Genomic DNA, 16,479 nt, shown 5'->3' with positions numbered 1-16,479 from the left:
TGTGTCCTTTGAAACCTCATTTGAATGTAATAATATAATTTAATATCAATATCATCATGTGTCATTACTTTGGGCAGGTGTCAACTGAAGTGCTGCCGTGGTAACTCTCCTGGGGGTCAGTTGGCTCTAGGTTTGACAGACCTTGAATACTTCAACTTAAATTATTTAACTCTGAAAGTGAAAATATGTTAAAAGGAAAAAACTGTTTTGCTTCTGTGACGCAGGGAGAATACAGTATTCACCGTAAGCAATGAAAAGAAACGCAAGCATGTGTGTGTGTGTGTGTGTGTGTGTGTGTGTGTGTGTGTGTGTGTGTGTGTGTGTTGCGTACCCCTAACCCAATTCTACAAATGCCTTCTAAATCTGTAGTTCACTTTTTTGTTGTTCAAAAAAAGCAGATGTACAAGCTCGAAGGGTGGGCCGCGGCATGAAGTGACGCTTGTCTATGTACTGTATATCTCTGCTAATTTTTAATAGGCAACTCAAAAAACTAAGATGACACAGATCTTTTCCCGGTTTTAATGGGTTAATAAGAAATACTTTTCAAGGCCCACCTCGCTGCAGGCTTGGTGATCCGGGCACCCTAGGCCGCGATGCCAACCTGACAGCGTGTCGCGGGAAAGTGTAAGTCCACTGTCCTATCAATAATATATACAAGTGCCCACATGTCCATAGTGCCCAGTTGTCCAGGTGCCCACCTCTCCAAGTGCCCACATGCCCCTATTCCCCAGTTGTCCAGGTGCCCACCTCTCCAAGTGCCCACATGTCCCTATTCCCCAGTTGTCCAGGTGCCCACCTCTCCAAGTGCCCACATGCCCCTATTCCCCAGTTGTCCAGGTGCCCACCTCTCCAAGTGCCCACATGTCCCCTGTGCCCAGTTGTCCAGGTGCCCACCTCTCCAAGTGCCCACATGCCCCTATTGCCCAGTTGTCTGGGTGCCCACCTCTCCAAGTGCCCACATGCCCCTAGTGCCCAGTTGTCTGGGTGCACACCTCTCCAAGTGCTCACATGCCCCTAGTGCCCAGTTGTCTGGGTGCCCACCTCTCCAAGTGCCCACATGCCCCTATTGCCCAGTTGTCTGGGTGCACACCTCTCCAAGTGCCCACATGCCCCTATTGCCCAGTTGTCTGTCTGTCTGTCCGTCCGTCCGTCCGTCCGTCCGTCCGTCCTTCCGTCCGTCCGTCCGTCCGTCCGTCCGTCCATCCATCCATCCACCCACCCATCCATCTATACATGGATGGATACATCCATCTATCTCATCTACCACTGTGTGGGGCCACAGTCCAGCCCTGCACCGTGTGTGTGTGTGTGTGTGTGTGTGTGTGTGTGTGTGTGTGTGTGTGTGTGTGTGTGTGTGTGTGTGTGTGTGTGTGTGTGTGTGTGTGTGTGTGTGTGTGTGTGCGCGTGTGCGCGCGTTCGCGCCGCAGTTGTTGACGTGTGTGTGTGTGTGTGTGTGTGTGTGTGTGTGTGTGTGTGTGTGTGTGTGTGTGTGTGTGTGTCTCTGGAATGTTCTGGCTTGTTGACCCTGGCCCCTGACCCCTGGCTGCACAGTGAGTGGGGTCCTATAGCAGCCAAAAAAGCTGGCTAAAATGTGCCTGAATAATGGAGTTTTATTAACTGTACGATATCTAAGCACATTCATGGTGGTGAAAGTAGCTTAGGTCCTTGCTAGAGTTCTGAGCAGTACCGTATGTATGCCAAGTGGGGAGTTGGTAGGTTTACTGGTCTGTGGATACTCCATGAAGGCCTTTACTAATTACATGATAGGATATATATATATATATATATATATATATATATATATATATATATATATATATATATATATATATACAGCCCAGATGGATGTATATATAGCCCAGATGTATATATATATATACAGCCCAGATGGATCGGGTATGTGTTTGACCAGCGATATGGCCATAGAGGTGAAATAGATGTTAAGACTTTTGCCTACGTCAATTGTATCTGTGAGGAAGGCGTCGGCTGTTTTGATGTATATGTTGTGGATTAGGGTTTTGAGTTTGAGGCCGCGGCTTGGATGGGCTTTAAGTAGCTTACATAGTGTGTGTATGTGCGTGCGCGCCCGTTGGCTGCAAGTCAGAATGCATGCAGCATCCGGGAACACCGGCTACATGCAAATTACAGGAAACTCGAGAAGAAAATAATACAATATAAAATATTTCGTCTTGTCTTTTTCCGTGTCCTAAAGACAGATTTTAGCCTAGTCTTTATTTTGTTAACTACATTTTTGTTTTGTCTTTATTTATCAACGGAATTGTCATTGTTTATTCATGTGTGGTTTCTACTTTTGGTCCTTTGAAAAATGTGCTTTGACAAACAGATTTCGTCATCATTTTCGTTAACAAAATTAACACAACTGAGAAGCGAAGTGACAAAACCAATCCACTGAACGTAAGGTAGCAGGCTGGTATCCAGGGCAGGCTAGCGTTCAGCCCGAGTGGCTGATGATTTATTCTTTTTACAGTGGAGGCTATTCCTTGGCCTATACTGGGAGAGTGCTACCATTAGGTTCTGCGATGCCTGAGCTTAGCTGCTCACAGGCAGACAAACGGATGGTCGGATGGACAGGGGCGAAAACATAATCCCCACCCCCTGCCTGTTCTGGCCTGGTGGATGTAACAATCAAACAGCATGATGATTGCGTCAGTGAATCCATCAGAGACTGGGGGCTGTGCTCTTGTTCAAGGTATATAACCGTTCATGATGGTGGCTAATTCAGAGGTAGGAGAGGAACTCACAGACGAGGACTAATGTTTTTATTAACAGCTCCACAAAAGACAATTTAATGGACTAGGAATTCTACAATGGACTCGAAATGGAACTCTGCTCTTGGGAAAAACCTCACTTTTATTCGTCCTACATATTTCATACTTGATGGCTTTACTGGCATTGCCCATATGAAATATTACTATGTTTTCTTGTTTTTTGTTTACATGGTGACGGTGTTGGGAAATTGTACAGTGATGACTGTAATTTATTTAGATCACAATCTTAAAACTCCAAAACATATTGCTGTATTTAGCTTGGCATTGACAGATCTGTTTAGTAGCACTACCATGGTGCCAAAGATTATTGACACTTTCCTTTTTGACAACCGATACCTCTCCTACAATGATGCTTTAACGAACCTCTTTTTCAATCTCACCTTTACAGGCATGCAGTCTTTTAACCTGGTTATTCTCTCCTATGACAGACTGGTGGCTATCTTATTCCCCCTGCATTACCATAGGATGGTCACCCACAGGTTTATGTATGAAATGGTTGTCTCTTTCTGGATCGTGATCATTATGTATGCTCTTATACTAACTGTCTTCGATACCAGAATGGTTTTTTGTACCTCCCTGGTTATACTAAACGGCTTCTTTGTTGGTCATGGGACATTAATGCGGGTGGCTTGCAGCAGAACGTATATCCCCCGTATCATGAGTCATTTCATACCATTTATGCTATTCTGGCTTCCCATGCTTTTCATCTTTGCTACATACGGCTGTATTGGCTATGCTCTGTCTAAAATAGTTACATCTCAGGATAGATCTAAAGCCATGAAAACCTGCTCATCTCACTTGTTATTAGTAGGTATTCATTACTTCCCAATTGTCTGTACTCTTTACTATAAAGGACTGATCAATCACAACACGAGGATGATCAATTTGTCTTTGACCGCCATCCTCCCTCCCATGTTGAATCCAATCATATATGTCCTGCAGACACAAGAGGCCAAGGAGGCTGTGAGAAAGCTACTAAAATGTAAAAGACTATCCAGAATCACAGTAATAACTTAAATAACAATAAGAAGACCATGTTTTGCTATCAGTATAATGCTGTATTGCTGACATGACATAACATGACATAACTTCACATGTCATAACATGATAATAACATAAGGAGATAACCTATTTATGTTGTATGTGGCTGTGGACATTAATCTATTATTAACTTTGAGAAAAACAGAGGCAGAGGGTGCCTGGAAGCCGGATTGCCTCTGTTCTTTTCATGTCTTGATCAACGTTTAATCCGTGAGCACCATCTACTCTTTTTACTATAGTAACCTCTTTTACCTCCTGAGAGCACCTGGTTTTTCTTGTTTTTTCTATTATTTGCTTCGCTTTGAAATCTATATCCTGAGACTGGAATATTTTTTATTGTTTTGGGGTTTTGTTTATTATCCAGATCACAAATATATATACAGTGTGTGTATATATATACTATGTTCTTTTTTTAAACATTTATCATAGCAGTGATGTAGACCTAGCTTGTTGTTAAATGGAATTCTATAGTGTGCTTCTATGGTAATCATGAGTATGTTTTAAGAGTTATTAAACATTTACGTATTTTATTTGACTTTGGCCATTAGCCTGTGTGACCTGTGATCTCCTCTCCTCTCCTCTCCTCCTTCTCTCCTCTCCCTACTCATCCTCCTCTCCTCTCCTCTCCTCTCCTCTCCTCTCCTCTCCTCTCCTCTCCTCTCCTCTCCTCTCCTCTCCTCTCCTCCTCTCCTCTCCTCATCCTCCTCTCCTCTCCCTCCTCAGTCTCACCTCTTCTCCTCTCCCTCCGCATCCTCCCCTCCTCTCCTCTCCTCTCCTCCTTATACCTCCTTCTCTCCTCTCCTCTCCTCTCCTCCCCCCTCTCCTGTACTGTATTCTCTCCTCTCCTCCCCCCACTTGCCGTGAGTGAGTGTCTGTGCGGCTCTGTGTGTGCTGTGTGAGTGTATGTGTGTATGTGTGTGTGTGTGTGTGAGAGAGAGAGCGAGAGAGAGAGAGAGAGAGAGAGAGAGAGAGAGAGAGAGAGAGAGAGCAGCCCCGCCTTTACATCGCTCTCTAGTCTCAACTCAAGTGTCACTAAGAAAACCTCGTACTAAAAAGACCTTGTATGTGCAGTGTTGGGGAAGCTCAGGTGCAGGTATGTCTAATGACAGCATTGTGTCTTTTCTTTTCGTTTTCTTTCTTCTTTCTTCATTGTAAAGATGGTGACCCTAAAGGCTTACTAATTGCAACTGACAAAAAAGAAAAGTTAAGACATGATAGGTCTACACTATTATTTTGCAAAGGATATAATAATTTGACTTCCTTAACTATCCCTGTTTTTCCCTATTTTATATGGGCAATATCAGGTGGCTCAGCAAATATCAATGGAGACAGCCATTACAGTAAGGTAAATGATGACACCCAGTGGTCATTATTGGTAACTGCATGGGTGGTCAATCACTGGCTCCTTCCACCATTTAATTTGATCTCCTCCTGATCACTCACGGCTATGGCTTAATACTCTTTTAATCAATCTTGGGTTATTGTTTCCACTCAATATGACTTAGTGTGGTCCTCTGTGTGCACATTACAGCATGTAGATTGTGGTGAGGTGCCCCATGTTTTTGGCTTTTCAATTACGAAGCGTGAACTCAGAACCTTCCATGATGACCTGAGATTTCAAGAACCCGTCGGGGTGTCCACCCACACTGCATAGGCCTAAAAGTATTGGTGTAGCCTACAGTTGGATATTTAGATTATTTCATCCTATTGTTCTAGCAACAAGTTTGAATGAGTATTTATTTGCCCCACGTCACTGCACTTAGGCTACAGACATGAGAAAATTGAAAAGGCACATATGCTCGACTTTTTTTAAATACCAGTAAGACTCCCTAATCGGGAGATAAGCGACCGTAAGTGGCTTTGCAAGAATCGGCCTGATGGTGGCGCTAGAAGAGGGCCATGTGAGAAATGAGGGGTGGGGTCTGCACGGCGCCGAGGCGGACGAATAGGTACCGCCCCGGCTCTCCCGGTCGCTCCTAGTAGGCCTATAGCCTACAATACAAACACAAACGACAAGTTATCAATACATCAATAAATACAACAAAAATCATAGCCAGGGGGAATTAATCGAAAATATTAAAATGTGAAGACAAAAGAATATTTTTTTCAGTAATAAGCTAAAAAAAAAAGAAAAAAAAGAAAAGAAAAAAGAAAAGGCGTGATGCTTCTCACTTTACTTGCTTGAACTGCGTAGCCTATAAGTAGTAGGCTATTATAAGTAGTAGGCTATAGGCCCTATGGATGACATTAAAGTTAATGTTTCATATAAACCGGAGTGTATAATTCGGACTTTCGGAGACAGTCATAGAAACTGTATGACATAGTCATACAGTTTAGAAGGTCATTTCAATGCATATCGTCTAGCTGCATAGTCTGTAGCTAGGTATATGAAATGGCTGCAGATTAGATGTTTAGCCTACCGGTATGTCAAGCAGTGGTTCCCAAAGTGGCAGGGACTCACCAGGGGTCCTTTTGAGAGGGTTCCAGGGGGTCCCCAGCAATATAGCCTACGTATGTTAATATAGCATAAAAATCAACCACTTTAATAGGCTATAGGTATAGGGCCAGGCAATTTGAAAATAGCCAATATACAAGCTTGCAACACATTGTGAGTTTGTTTTGGCTATTTCAAAAATATTTTAAAACTTTTTTATGACAAATCTCGCATGGGCCATTTGGTCTGCGACCAAATACATGATTAATTTGGAGGAAAAAATCCTTGACATGAAACATCAAAATGCCACAAAATGTTCAGGTCTATGCAACCAATAATGCTAGCATGTAATGTTGTTTGACCTAACATCTAGTTGGTAGCAAACTTTAATTTCACATTGTCGTCCAAACCAAATACAAAGGTACTATTCCATATTTCATTCATAACTGAATTTACATTAATTTTGGATGGCTTACATTGGGAGTAGAAGGGATGAATGAATGAATCTGGTTTTGTGCAGTGTCAATCAAGGTTAGCTAGTCATTCCATTTCAGATTGAGACAGGCGTACAGCAACGCTTGTCTCTTCTGTGAAGAAACAAACAACAAACAACACGTGGTCGTAAATGAGACGCCGTTGCTAGGCAACATGACGCGGAAGCAGTGGCAGTGTGGATTATCAGGGTGAGATTAGGCTAGGGTTGTTGGATCCACGAAAGTCTCTGTTGTTGTGCGGTGTGCATGGTGTCATAATTATGATGATAACAATTTAATCGTCCTCCAAGATGAATGTGATGACACGCAGCAATCGAGTTCGACATGGCGATGATGCTGACGAATGGAATGACGGAGGAGGATCCATCCTTAAGGGTAGAGCTATTTCTGGTCAACGCTAGTGACTCAGTGATTTTTGTCTCAAAGCGAGAGCAATCTTTTGCTAGTATTTGTTTCAAAAAAGCTTTATAGCCGCCCAATAATAGGCTAACGAGTGTGTATACACGTGAATACGTTATATAGGCCTACACGTTTGATTGAAGACTTTATTAGAAGTTTGCATAGGAAAGGGTACAGTTACGGTTTGAGAATCACTGGTACATATCAGAGAATCACTGCTATAGCTGTAAAACATGCGGGCGACGCGGGGGTCCTGACTCCTTGACATGAAAACGTTTGAGAAGCACTGTCACTGATATAGTATACAACGACACCAGTGGTTCTCAAACCTTTTCATGTCAAGGACCCCCAAATGGACACTTATTAGCCCCAGATCCCCATTTGAAAAGATATACCAGGGACCCCCCCCCCCCTGCATATAAGAGAAGATTTGTACGGCTCTAGCAGTGATTCCTAACCATTTTAAAGACCCCCATGCAATTTGACATGCTTTAGATTAGGCTACGGACCCCCATTTAATGGTATTCTATCTCTGAGACGTCCATTTTTATATTGCAAGGAGTTACATACCCATAAGGGTCCATTTGGTTCCTACCTATAATTTAGCTGGGGAGTGGGGACCCCCTGGAACTCCCTGCAGGACCCCTCGGGGTCCCCGGACGGCCGGAACCTCACTTTGAGAACCAATGGTTACAGTACACAATGCTGTACCCCCTCCAACTATATGCCTATATGTTCTAAATTTTCTACTGTTTTTGAATATATTTTGACACTTGCTTTGGCAATGTAAACATATGTTTTCTCATGCCAACATAAAGCTCCTTTGAATTTAATTGAATTAAATAGATTTTTCATTCATCCGTAATGCTAGCCTAAGCGCGTTATTAATGTGGCCGCTTTCATCACTTAGTTGTAAATCCACTTTGTTTTCAACAGATGAAAGGAAAGGACACAGCCAGCGTGCAGCAGACGTGTTGGTGACCATTTTGACCATGTTCTCTATCCTCTTCATCGTTGTTACCTTCCCCTTCACTGTCTGGGACTGTGTCAAGGTGGGACACTTATTCATGTGGGGAGAAATCAAAAGTCATTTTCGTTTAATTAGCTTTAGTCATGATTAAAAATGATTTAAACTAGTGAAAACAGCCGACTAGTGAAAACAGCCGATCTACAAGCATACAACGCCTCGCGGTGCGAGGCATTGTGTGCTTGTAGATCTGCTGTTTTTTGTGCAACGGCCTTGTATGATGAAGCAGGGCTTTGCTTTGCGAAAAAATGTACAAATTTGAAACCTGAAGATACAAGGTTTCTGCCCGACAGTGACAATTTACTTTGTTGGCCGCCCAGCCCCCAAAATGGAACGAAGGCCGACATTTTATTGTCTCCACCAGCCGAAGGCTGAGGGAGAGTATGTTTTCCCCTCCGTCCGTGTGTCCGTCCGTGCGTCCGTCCGTGCGTGCGTCCGTGCGTCCTCGCAGTTTGTGAGCGCCAAATCTCAGTCGCCGTTGGCCCGGTCGCTGCCAAAGTGAGCACACACATTCCCTGGATGCCAATCTAGAACCTCTGCCCTAAATTTTTCAAATGGGCCTTTTCTAGCGCCAACTAGTGGCCGATGTTTGCTAAACACATTTCTGTGCACTACTCTTACAGATTTTGTCCAAAAATCCTACAAATCGGTAGGCAATATCTCGACAGTCATGTGATCGACACGGATCTGTCCGATTTTGCATATTCCATCCTGATTGGCTAAGATTGGCTTCCAAAGTTTGTGGGATTGAGCCGTTTTGAACAAAATGCCTCAAATCACAAACGCAAAGTGCAATTATCATGAAATCGCGCACACACGTTCCCACTAGGCCGAGGAAGAAATGCCACTTAATTTTTTTTAATCAGCCTCATGGTGGCGCTATAACAGGCCGATTTGTGGTTTTACCTATAACTCCACCGATCAGTTTCAAACTTTGTAAGCGCACTCCCTAGAGGCTAAGGATAAACCTTTGCCCTGCATTTTTCACATCAGCCTTTTATAGCGCCACCTTTGGGCCGACTTATGTAAAACACATTTTTGGATATTACTCCTTGAGATTTTATCCAAAAATCATGCAAATCGGTACACAGTATCTCTATAGTCATGTGATCAAGTCCGATCCGTCTGATATTTCACATTCCATCCTGATTGGCTAATATTAGCTTCCAAAGTTTGCAGGATTGCTCCGTTTTTGAACAAAATGCCTCAAATCATCAACGCAGCTTGCGATTACCGTGACATTTGCCACACATATTCCCACTAGGTCAAGGAACAAATGCTACCTTTTTAACATTGTCCTGTTATAGCGCCACCAGCAGGTAGACTTTAGCAAAACACATTTTTGGAACACAATGCTTGAAATCATGCATGCAGCGTCCGATTGCCATGAAAGATCTAAGGTGAAGAACATATGCCACCCTTTTTACATTGGCCTATTATACAGTAGCACCACCAGGACGCACAGCCTGGTGGAGACCTGTGCTCGGAAGAGCACTGCTTCTAGTTTGTATTTATTTCCTAATGGCCGGCCTGGAACGGCCGGGAATGAACTGGCCGTCCGGGAGTTGTCCCGCTTTTCCCAATGGCCAGCACGTTCCTGATACAGGGTATAAAGCGTTTTGAAACAAATAGCAGCAATCCTTTGCAGTTGGTTTGGGACAAATAGCAGCATTTGTTTTTCTCAAATCGATTTAAATAGTATACAAAGAAAATCCTCAGATTTTAAATGTGTTTAAAGGCAGCATCTCTGTTTATATGTGCAGCAGGTCTAGAGGTCTACTCGGTACAGATAGCGAGGGACACTCAAAGCTTTGTAGTCCTTAGGGCAGGGGTTCCCAAACTCTTTTGTCTCAAGGCACCCCATAAATATTTTTTTTAATCCGAGGCACCCCTACTGTACATTATGATTTTCACTCCCAGCACCTTCGTTTTGTATTTATCATCTATAAAATGTACTAAACTAGTGAAAAGAGCAGATCTACAAGCACACAACGCCTCGCGATGCGAGGCGTTGTGTGCTTGTAGATCGGCTGTTTTCACTAGTTTTGTATGATGAAGCTGGGCTTTGCTTTACCAAAAGACGTACACATTTGAAACTTGGAGATACGATGTTTCTGCCTGACAGTGACGATATTTTAGTGATTATGTTGCGAGGAAAACATTGAGATAATAGCCATTTTGGTTAGAACTGACTGAAAATGACTTTGTACTTCAAGTTTAAAATGATACTAAATATTTTTTCAAGTGTCCAAATAAATTCCAAATATTATCAAATGATCTCGCGGCACCCCTGGACTGCCGTCGCGGCACCCCAGGGTGCCCCGTCACCCACTTTGAAAACCCCTGCCTTAGGGTGATTATATTCCGCTGGCTGAACCGTTCACAAATCTTGCTGCTGTGTTCGCACATTGTTGTATTTCTCCCAGACGGTATGGGAGTTTCTTTTTTACGTCGGTCATGTTTTCAAACTCACTCTGGGAGTGTGTAATGTCTTCATCAGGTGGTGCAGGAGTATGAGAGGGCTGTTATCTTCCGCCTGGGTCGGATCCTTGAAGGACGCGCCAAAGGACCAGGTACTGGTACCGGTATAAGTTATGTTTCATTTCCTGTAAAAATAACTCAGTTCTATTGTGTGCGTCAGCACTTATATTTGTTAGTGGGGATACAAATGCACCCAAATGTGGCTGTATGGGTCGGTTTGTGCTATTTGAGTTGCTAATTTATGTTAGTCTTTAAGAAGTAAATGAAGCGTTTTATGCCTGCCATGCGCCAATGACACACCTGATGGAAAGTTCGACACTTATACGGTCCAGAACCACTGTGTGCGTGTGTGTGTGTGTGTGTGTGTGTGTGTGTGCGTGCGTGCGTGCACGTGTGTGTGTGTGTGTGTGTGTGTGTGTGTGTGTGCGTGCGTGCGTGCGTGCGTGCGTGCGCGCGCGCGCGCGTGTGTGTGTGTGTGTGTGTGTGTGTGTGTGTGTGTGTTTGTTTCAACTGGGATGGTCTCTTTTTATATGATGGTCTCTTTTTATATGAGATACTTCAATGGTTTCCAGTGGAAATAAGCTTAGTCTTTTCATGGATCTCCTTTTAGTAGACCTTGTACCAGTGAACTGTACCGTCATGAAACTGTACCTTTTCCTATGCAAACTTCTAATAAAGTCTTCAATCAATCAATCAATTGCAGGTCTGTTCTGGGTCATCCCATGGCTGGACGTCATCCAGATAGTGGATCTGAGAACCATTTCCTTCACCACGTCACCACAAGAGGTCAGTAGGATGACAAGAAAGCAAACCAACTCCCAAGTTGAAAAGTCGAGGGAGGGGGAGCTCCGAGAGCGTCCTCGTCCTAGGACACGTCCTCCACGGGAGGACGGGAGGACCTACCACCTAAAGATAACCTTAAGGGTGGATTCACACTCTAATAAGAAGCCTAACTAATTTCGGTTCGCACTAGGCGAACCCAAATATGGTTCGCATCCCCTGGTTCGGGGGGGGGGCGTCAACCGACTAAACTCGGCTCTACGGTGCTGCCGAAATGTTGTGACCTCCCGACTTAATTTCGGTACTCAGCGGTGTCTTCTCATTCATTCAGCCCGGCTTCAAGTTCATATTCTCGGATGTGAATCCAAGGAAACAGCGGTAATTTGGGAGGGAGACACGCCGACTTCCAAATGCTTGTGTGGCCGTGTATTGAGCGTCGCAGAGCGGATACATTGTCAGCTGGTTCTCGCTCTAGCTGGAGACTGGGAGGCGCGCGCGCGCGTCACACACACACACACACACACACACACACACACACACACACACACACACACACACACACACACACACACACACACACACACACACACACACACACACAGACATACACACACACACACACACATACACACACACACACACACACAGCTTTGCTGCGTGTCTCGCTAGTCGCTGACCGTTTTAAAGCGAAAAGAAGAGCTTAAACACAACTTTGCTAGTGTTCCGTGTTGATAGGTTTTCCACGACGAGTTGTGACTGTGTGATGACATGCGTGCAGCAAGAGAGGCAGCACGTCTATAATGTGAGCTTGTAGATTAAATGTTTTCGACAGTGCTCGAGCGTTTGTGAGAGAGAGAGATCAGAGACCCCGTCACTGGTGCTGCTGCCTGCTGGAGCTGCTACTCACTGGACCTCCAGTCATTCAGCGTGCAGTGCGAGGGCCAGTCAGATATGTATCCGCCCTGCAACGCTCATGTATCGGCCACAAACGTTGGAGGTCATGCCATGGACCTCCAATATGTACAAGCGAAGCGACTTCGGCACTAGCCGTTAAGAAAGTATGAATGGACTCACCCCCGAACTTAGCAAAATGTGTTAATACAGCATCACAGTAATTTCTGTCACTTTATCAATTTATACGCTGGATATTCCAAAATAGCAAATCTAGATGCTCACTTCAGCTTGTACATGCAAGTGCTATTTTTGTAACCTTTTGGAAAAATCTTGAAAGTGTGATTTTCTTTTTTGAACACAAATCTCCTCCTCTGGGGTGTCCCTGGCAAGACCTTTTCAGATGGGGGTCCGTGGCTAAATACATATAGATATGGGGCTCCTTGGCACAAACTTGTTTGAGAACTAGGCTACTGGCTTTAGTACATGCAAAGCTTATAGTTATTAAAGTTATGATTATTTCCATCTCTCTGCCTACGGTATATAGGTGCTGACTGCAGACCTGGTGCCGCTGAGCGTGGACGCCGTCATGTTCTACCGGGTGTGGGACCCCGCCCTGTGGGTGACGCGGCTGGCCGACGGCCACCAGGCCACCCACACCCTGGCAGAGACCACCCTGAGGACCACGCTGGGCATGTACTCCCTGGGAGACGTACTGACCCGGAGGAAGGAGGTCGCACAGAGCATGGAAGTGAGTGATAGCGGAATTCATTACATCACGTTGGGGGGGTTCATTCAGTCATTTGGGGTCCCCAAATGATTGATGATGATGAGCATACAAGCTTTACCAGAAGAAATAGAAACCTTTTTTGTTTTAATTGTTTGATGTGTTTTGATGTTTCATGATTTTTTTTTAATAGAGCGGTCCTCTTCAATTGTAAGAAACATCATAATTCCCACTGTTATGAATGATAATACAACTTCTCACTCAACAGTACACAGACCAACAGTAGTGTATACAGGGTATCTGCACATTTCAAGTGACAATTTAAAGAATTTTAACACCTTTTTTAATAATTCTCGAAAAAGACAATTACTGCGTCAAAAGCCATCAACAAACTCTACTATAAAAAATGGTCAAACATTGTCCAAATTGTAAAATATTATCTACGAAAAAAATGTGAAGCCGATCTACAAGCTCACAGCCTCGGCTATTTGTGAGCTTGTAGATCTGTAGATCAGCTATTTGTGAGCTTGTAGATCTTGTATTTCGCAATATGTACGGTATCTGTGGAGCCAAGCTAAATACAGTATAATGCTTCAACTCCTACAATTCCAACTCCAAGTGCTTGTCAGGGTGGGGGGTCCCCAGTTCAAATATGATTATTTTGGGGGGGTCAAGGCCTGAAACGTTTGAGAACCACTGCATTACATGTACCGTATACTGTATGTGTGTTCTAGTCAACGAGGACCACTGGATGTGTATATGGTTAATTCCTTGGTTCTCATTTTGCCCCACACAGGATATTCTGTATGCCACCGCCAGGGGGTGGGGCTTACAGGTGGAGAGGGTGGAGCTTAAAGACGTGAGCCTTCCAATCAGCCTGCAGCGTTGCATGGCCTTAGAGGCCGAGGCTGTCCGGCAGGCTAGAGCTAAGGTACATGCCACATGTGCACGCACACACACACACACACACACACACACACACACACACACACACACACACACACACACACACACACACACACACACAGCACACACACACACACACACACACACACACACACACACACACACACACACACACACACACACACAGCACACACACACACACACACACACACACACACACACACACACCAAAACAATTCACCCTTTGTTAGCCTTCTGGTTGGTCCCTGACTGACCAACCAGGAGGCTCTAACCCTAACCCAAACCCTAACCCTGGTTCCACCTTTTTTATGTTGAATTTGCTAAAACATAATTTTTGGAGAAATAAAAACATTTAAAAACATGCTGAGTCACTATACTGCCACTGAGCAGCTCCATTTTACTGAAACCAAGTTTGAAATGAGAATTGAATACACAGAATAACAATATGAAGCAACTGAATTAAAATGGTAGTGGATGGAGTGTCCCACCAAATGTCCCACCAAGACACAGCAACCAATGGGTGTGAAGAGGGGCAGGACAACGGGCGGGACTTGACAAAGGGTGAATTCAGCTCAAATGCGTAGGCAGGTCATGCCTCGTCTGATTACGTTCAAAGGTTAATCTAGGCTTTGTCTAGACTCTAGACATAATCTTTCTCTCACAGTGTCTGTGTGTCTTCTAGGTGATAGCTGCGGAGGGAGAGGTGAAGGCGTCCCGGGCCCTGAAGGAGGCAGCGTTGAGCATGTCTCCCGTGGCTCTGCAGCTGCGCTACCTGCAGACGCTGTCCTCCACCGTCTCGGACCACTCCAACACCGTGGTCTTCCCCTGGCCCGTAGACCTGCTGGAGGCCCTCGTCCTCCAACGCTCCTACTAGCCAGGGACCACGCAGAGGTTGTTAGTGGGGCATAGGGCAGGGGTTCTCAAACCTTTTTAGGCCGTGACCCCCAAAATAAACATATATGAACTGGGGACCACCACCCTGACAAGCACTTGGAATTGTAGGTATTACATTTAATGTGACTCGGTTCCACAGATAAATAATCAGATCTACATGCTTCACAATGTTTGCCTTTTGCTTACTTAATACTGTATTTGACAGTTTGGCCAGTTTGGTATTAAAATGGTCTTGAAAATCCTTAAATTGTCACTTTATAAATGTGTATACACTTACGGTATGTTGGTTTGTTTACCGTTGAGTGATACATTTTCTTTACATTAAGCTAATTAATCATCTGGGGACCCCACAAAATAATTTGGGGACCCCATCTGTTTGAGAACCACTGGTATAGGGGCTCAATACCGTTCTTGTGACCCAAAAGAGAGATTAGACGTTTGCCAGGGACCCGAACTAAAACAGCAGATCTACAAGAAGCTCACAACGCTGATAGGTTCTTGGTTTACCTATGATCCTAGATCAGTGGTTCTCAAAGTGGGGGGGCAGGGACCCTCAGAGTTTCTTTGAGGGGTTCCAAATTGACCTTTTAAAAGGTCTGTAACTCTTGAGAGAGGTACAGTACAGAGTACGTTTGGTTCCATCTGTACTCTCTCCAAGAGTTACGGTATGGGCATCCTTGAAATTAAAAGAAGTTTGAGAACCAGTGTCCTAGTTTTTATGCATTTGATGCATTACCTTTTGCTGTCCTCACTTACTGCAAATCACTTTGGATTAAGTGCCTACACTGTAAATTGTAGCCTTAGGGCTGAAATCTGTAAAAGGGCACTTTTGACGCGGTGCAATGCGTTGCGAGCTTGTAGATCGGCTCAACGAAGTATCAATCAATCGATCTACTCTGAGGGCAATTCATAAAATGCTGCGCTTAAGTTCATGAGAGTTTGGAAAAGGCAATTCTCTTGATTTGAATGCTACCTTCAGGGTACAGTAATGGAGAGGTATTTGCCTTTCTTTCACCATAGTAAATGCTGCATTCATGGTCTGAAGAGGGCAGTTATTTTACAGACAGGTAAAAAGGACAGGGTCTCAAGCCCTGCCCTGTGCACTGTAGGCCTACACGTGCCTGCTCCTTACGGGTCACAGGTTATGAAAAGCCAATTGCCAAAAACGATATGAAAATGATTTGTGAAAGCATTTCAGAGCTTGTGTGTGTGTGTGTGTGTGTGTGTGTGTGTGTGTGTGTGTGTGTGTGTGTGGGCCGTACTGTTTATGTGTTTGTGTGAATGTATTTTCAATGTTGTACATAAATGTGTGCCGTATATCCAGCCTGTTTGTCATGTCTCCCTCTTTTTGTATTTTGCCTTTACTCTTACATCAGTCCCCTGCAGACACACCGATGCAGGGTCAATAAATAGGGCCTAGATAAGACCAGTGGTTCTAAAATGTTCAAACCTTTTCATTTCAAGCAGCCCCATAACTCTTCAAAACTTCAAATCTGTTAGGGCCAATTTGGAACCGCTTCAAATAATCCAGGGGATGCCAGGATGCCTGTTTGAAAAAATAAAGAAAGTCATCAAGAGTGATGACTTGTTATTAT

At 44.2% G+C, this 16,479-nt stretch overlaps 2 protein-coding genes across 2 annotated transcripts; both read left to right on the top strand.

The window, feature by feature from the left end:
• Positions 1-2,828: 2,828 nt before the first annotated feature.
• On the top strand, positions 2,829-3,806 carry LOC308306785 (olfactory receptor 1496-like; the record flags this gene model as incomplete). The annotated part of the gene is made up of 1 exon (XM_080751827.1): positions 2,829-3,806. One exon carries the CDS (start codon positions 2,829-2,831, stop codon positions 3,804-3,806), a length of 978 nt encoding a protein of 325 aa, XP_080607953.1.
• Positions 3,807-7,048: 3,242 nt separating this feature from the next.
• On the top strand, positions 7,049-14,864 carry LOC308306784 (stomatin-like; the record flags this gene model as incomplete). The annotated part of the gene is made up of 7 exons (XM_080751826.1): positions 7,049-7,133; positions 8,094-8,209; positions 10,685-10,757; positions 11,369-11,451; positions 12,884-13,087; positions 13,860-13,994; positions 14,673-14,864. The coding sequence occupies 7 exons, from the start codon at positions 7,049-7,051 to the stop codon at positions 14,862-14,864; spliced, it is 888 nt and encodes a 295-aa protein (XP_080607952.1).
• Positions 14,865-16,479: the final 1,615 nt, after the last annotated feature.

Source organism: Nannobrachium achirus (genome assembly GCF_963921795.1).
Source record: "Nannobrachium achirus genome assembly, chromosome: 21".
Classification (NCBI taxonomy): domain Eukaryota; kingdom Metazoa; phylum Chordata; class Actinopteri; order Myctophiformes; family Myctophidae; genus Nannobrachium; species Nannobrachium achirus.
This window is presented reverse-complemented; position numbering and strand designations above follow the sequence as displayed.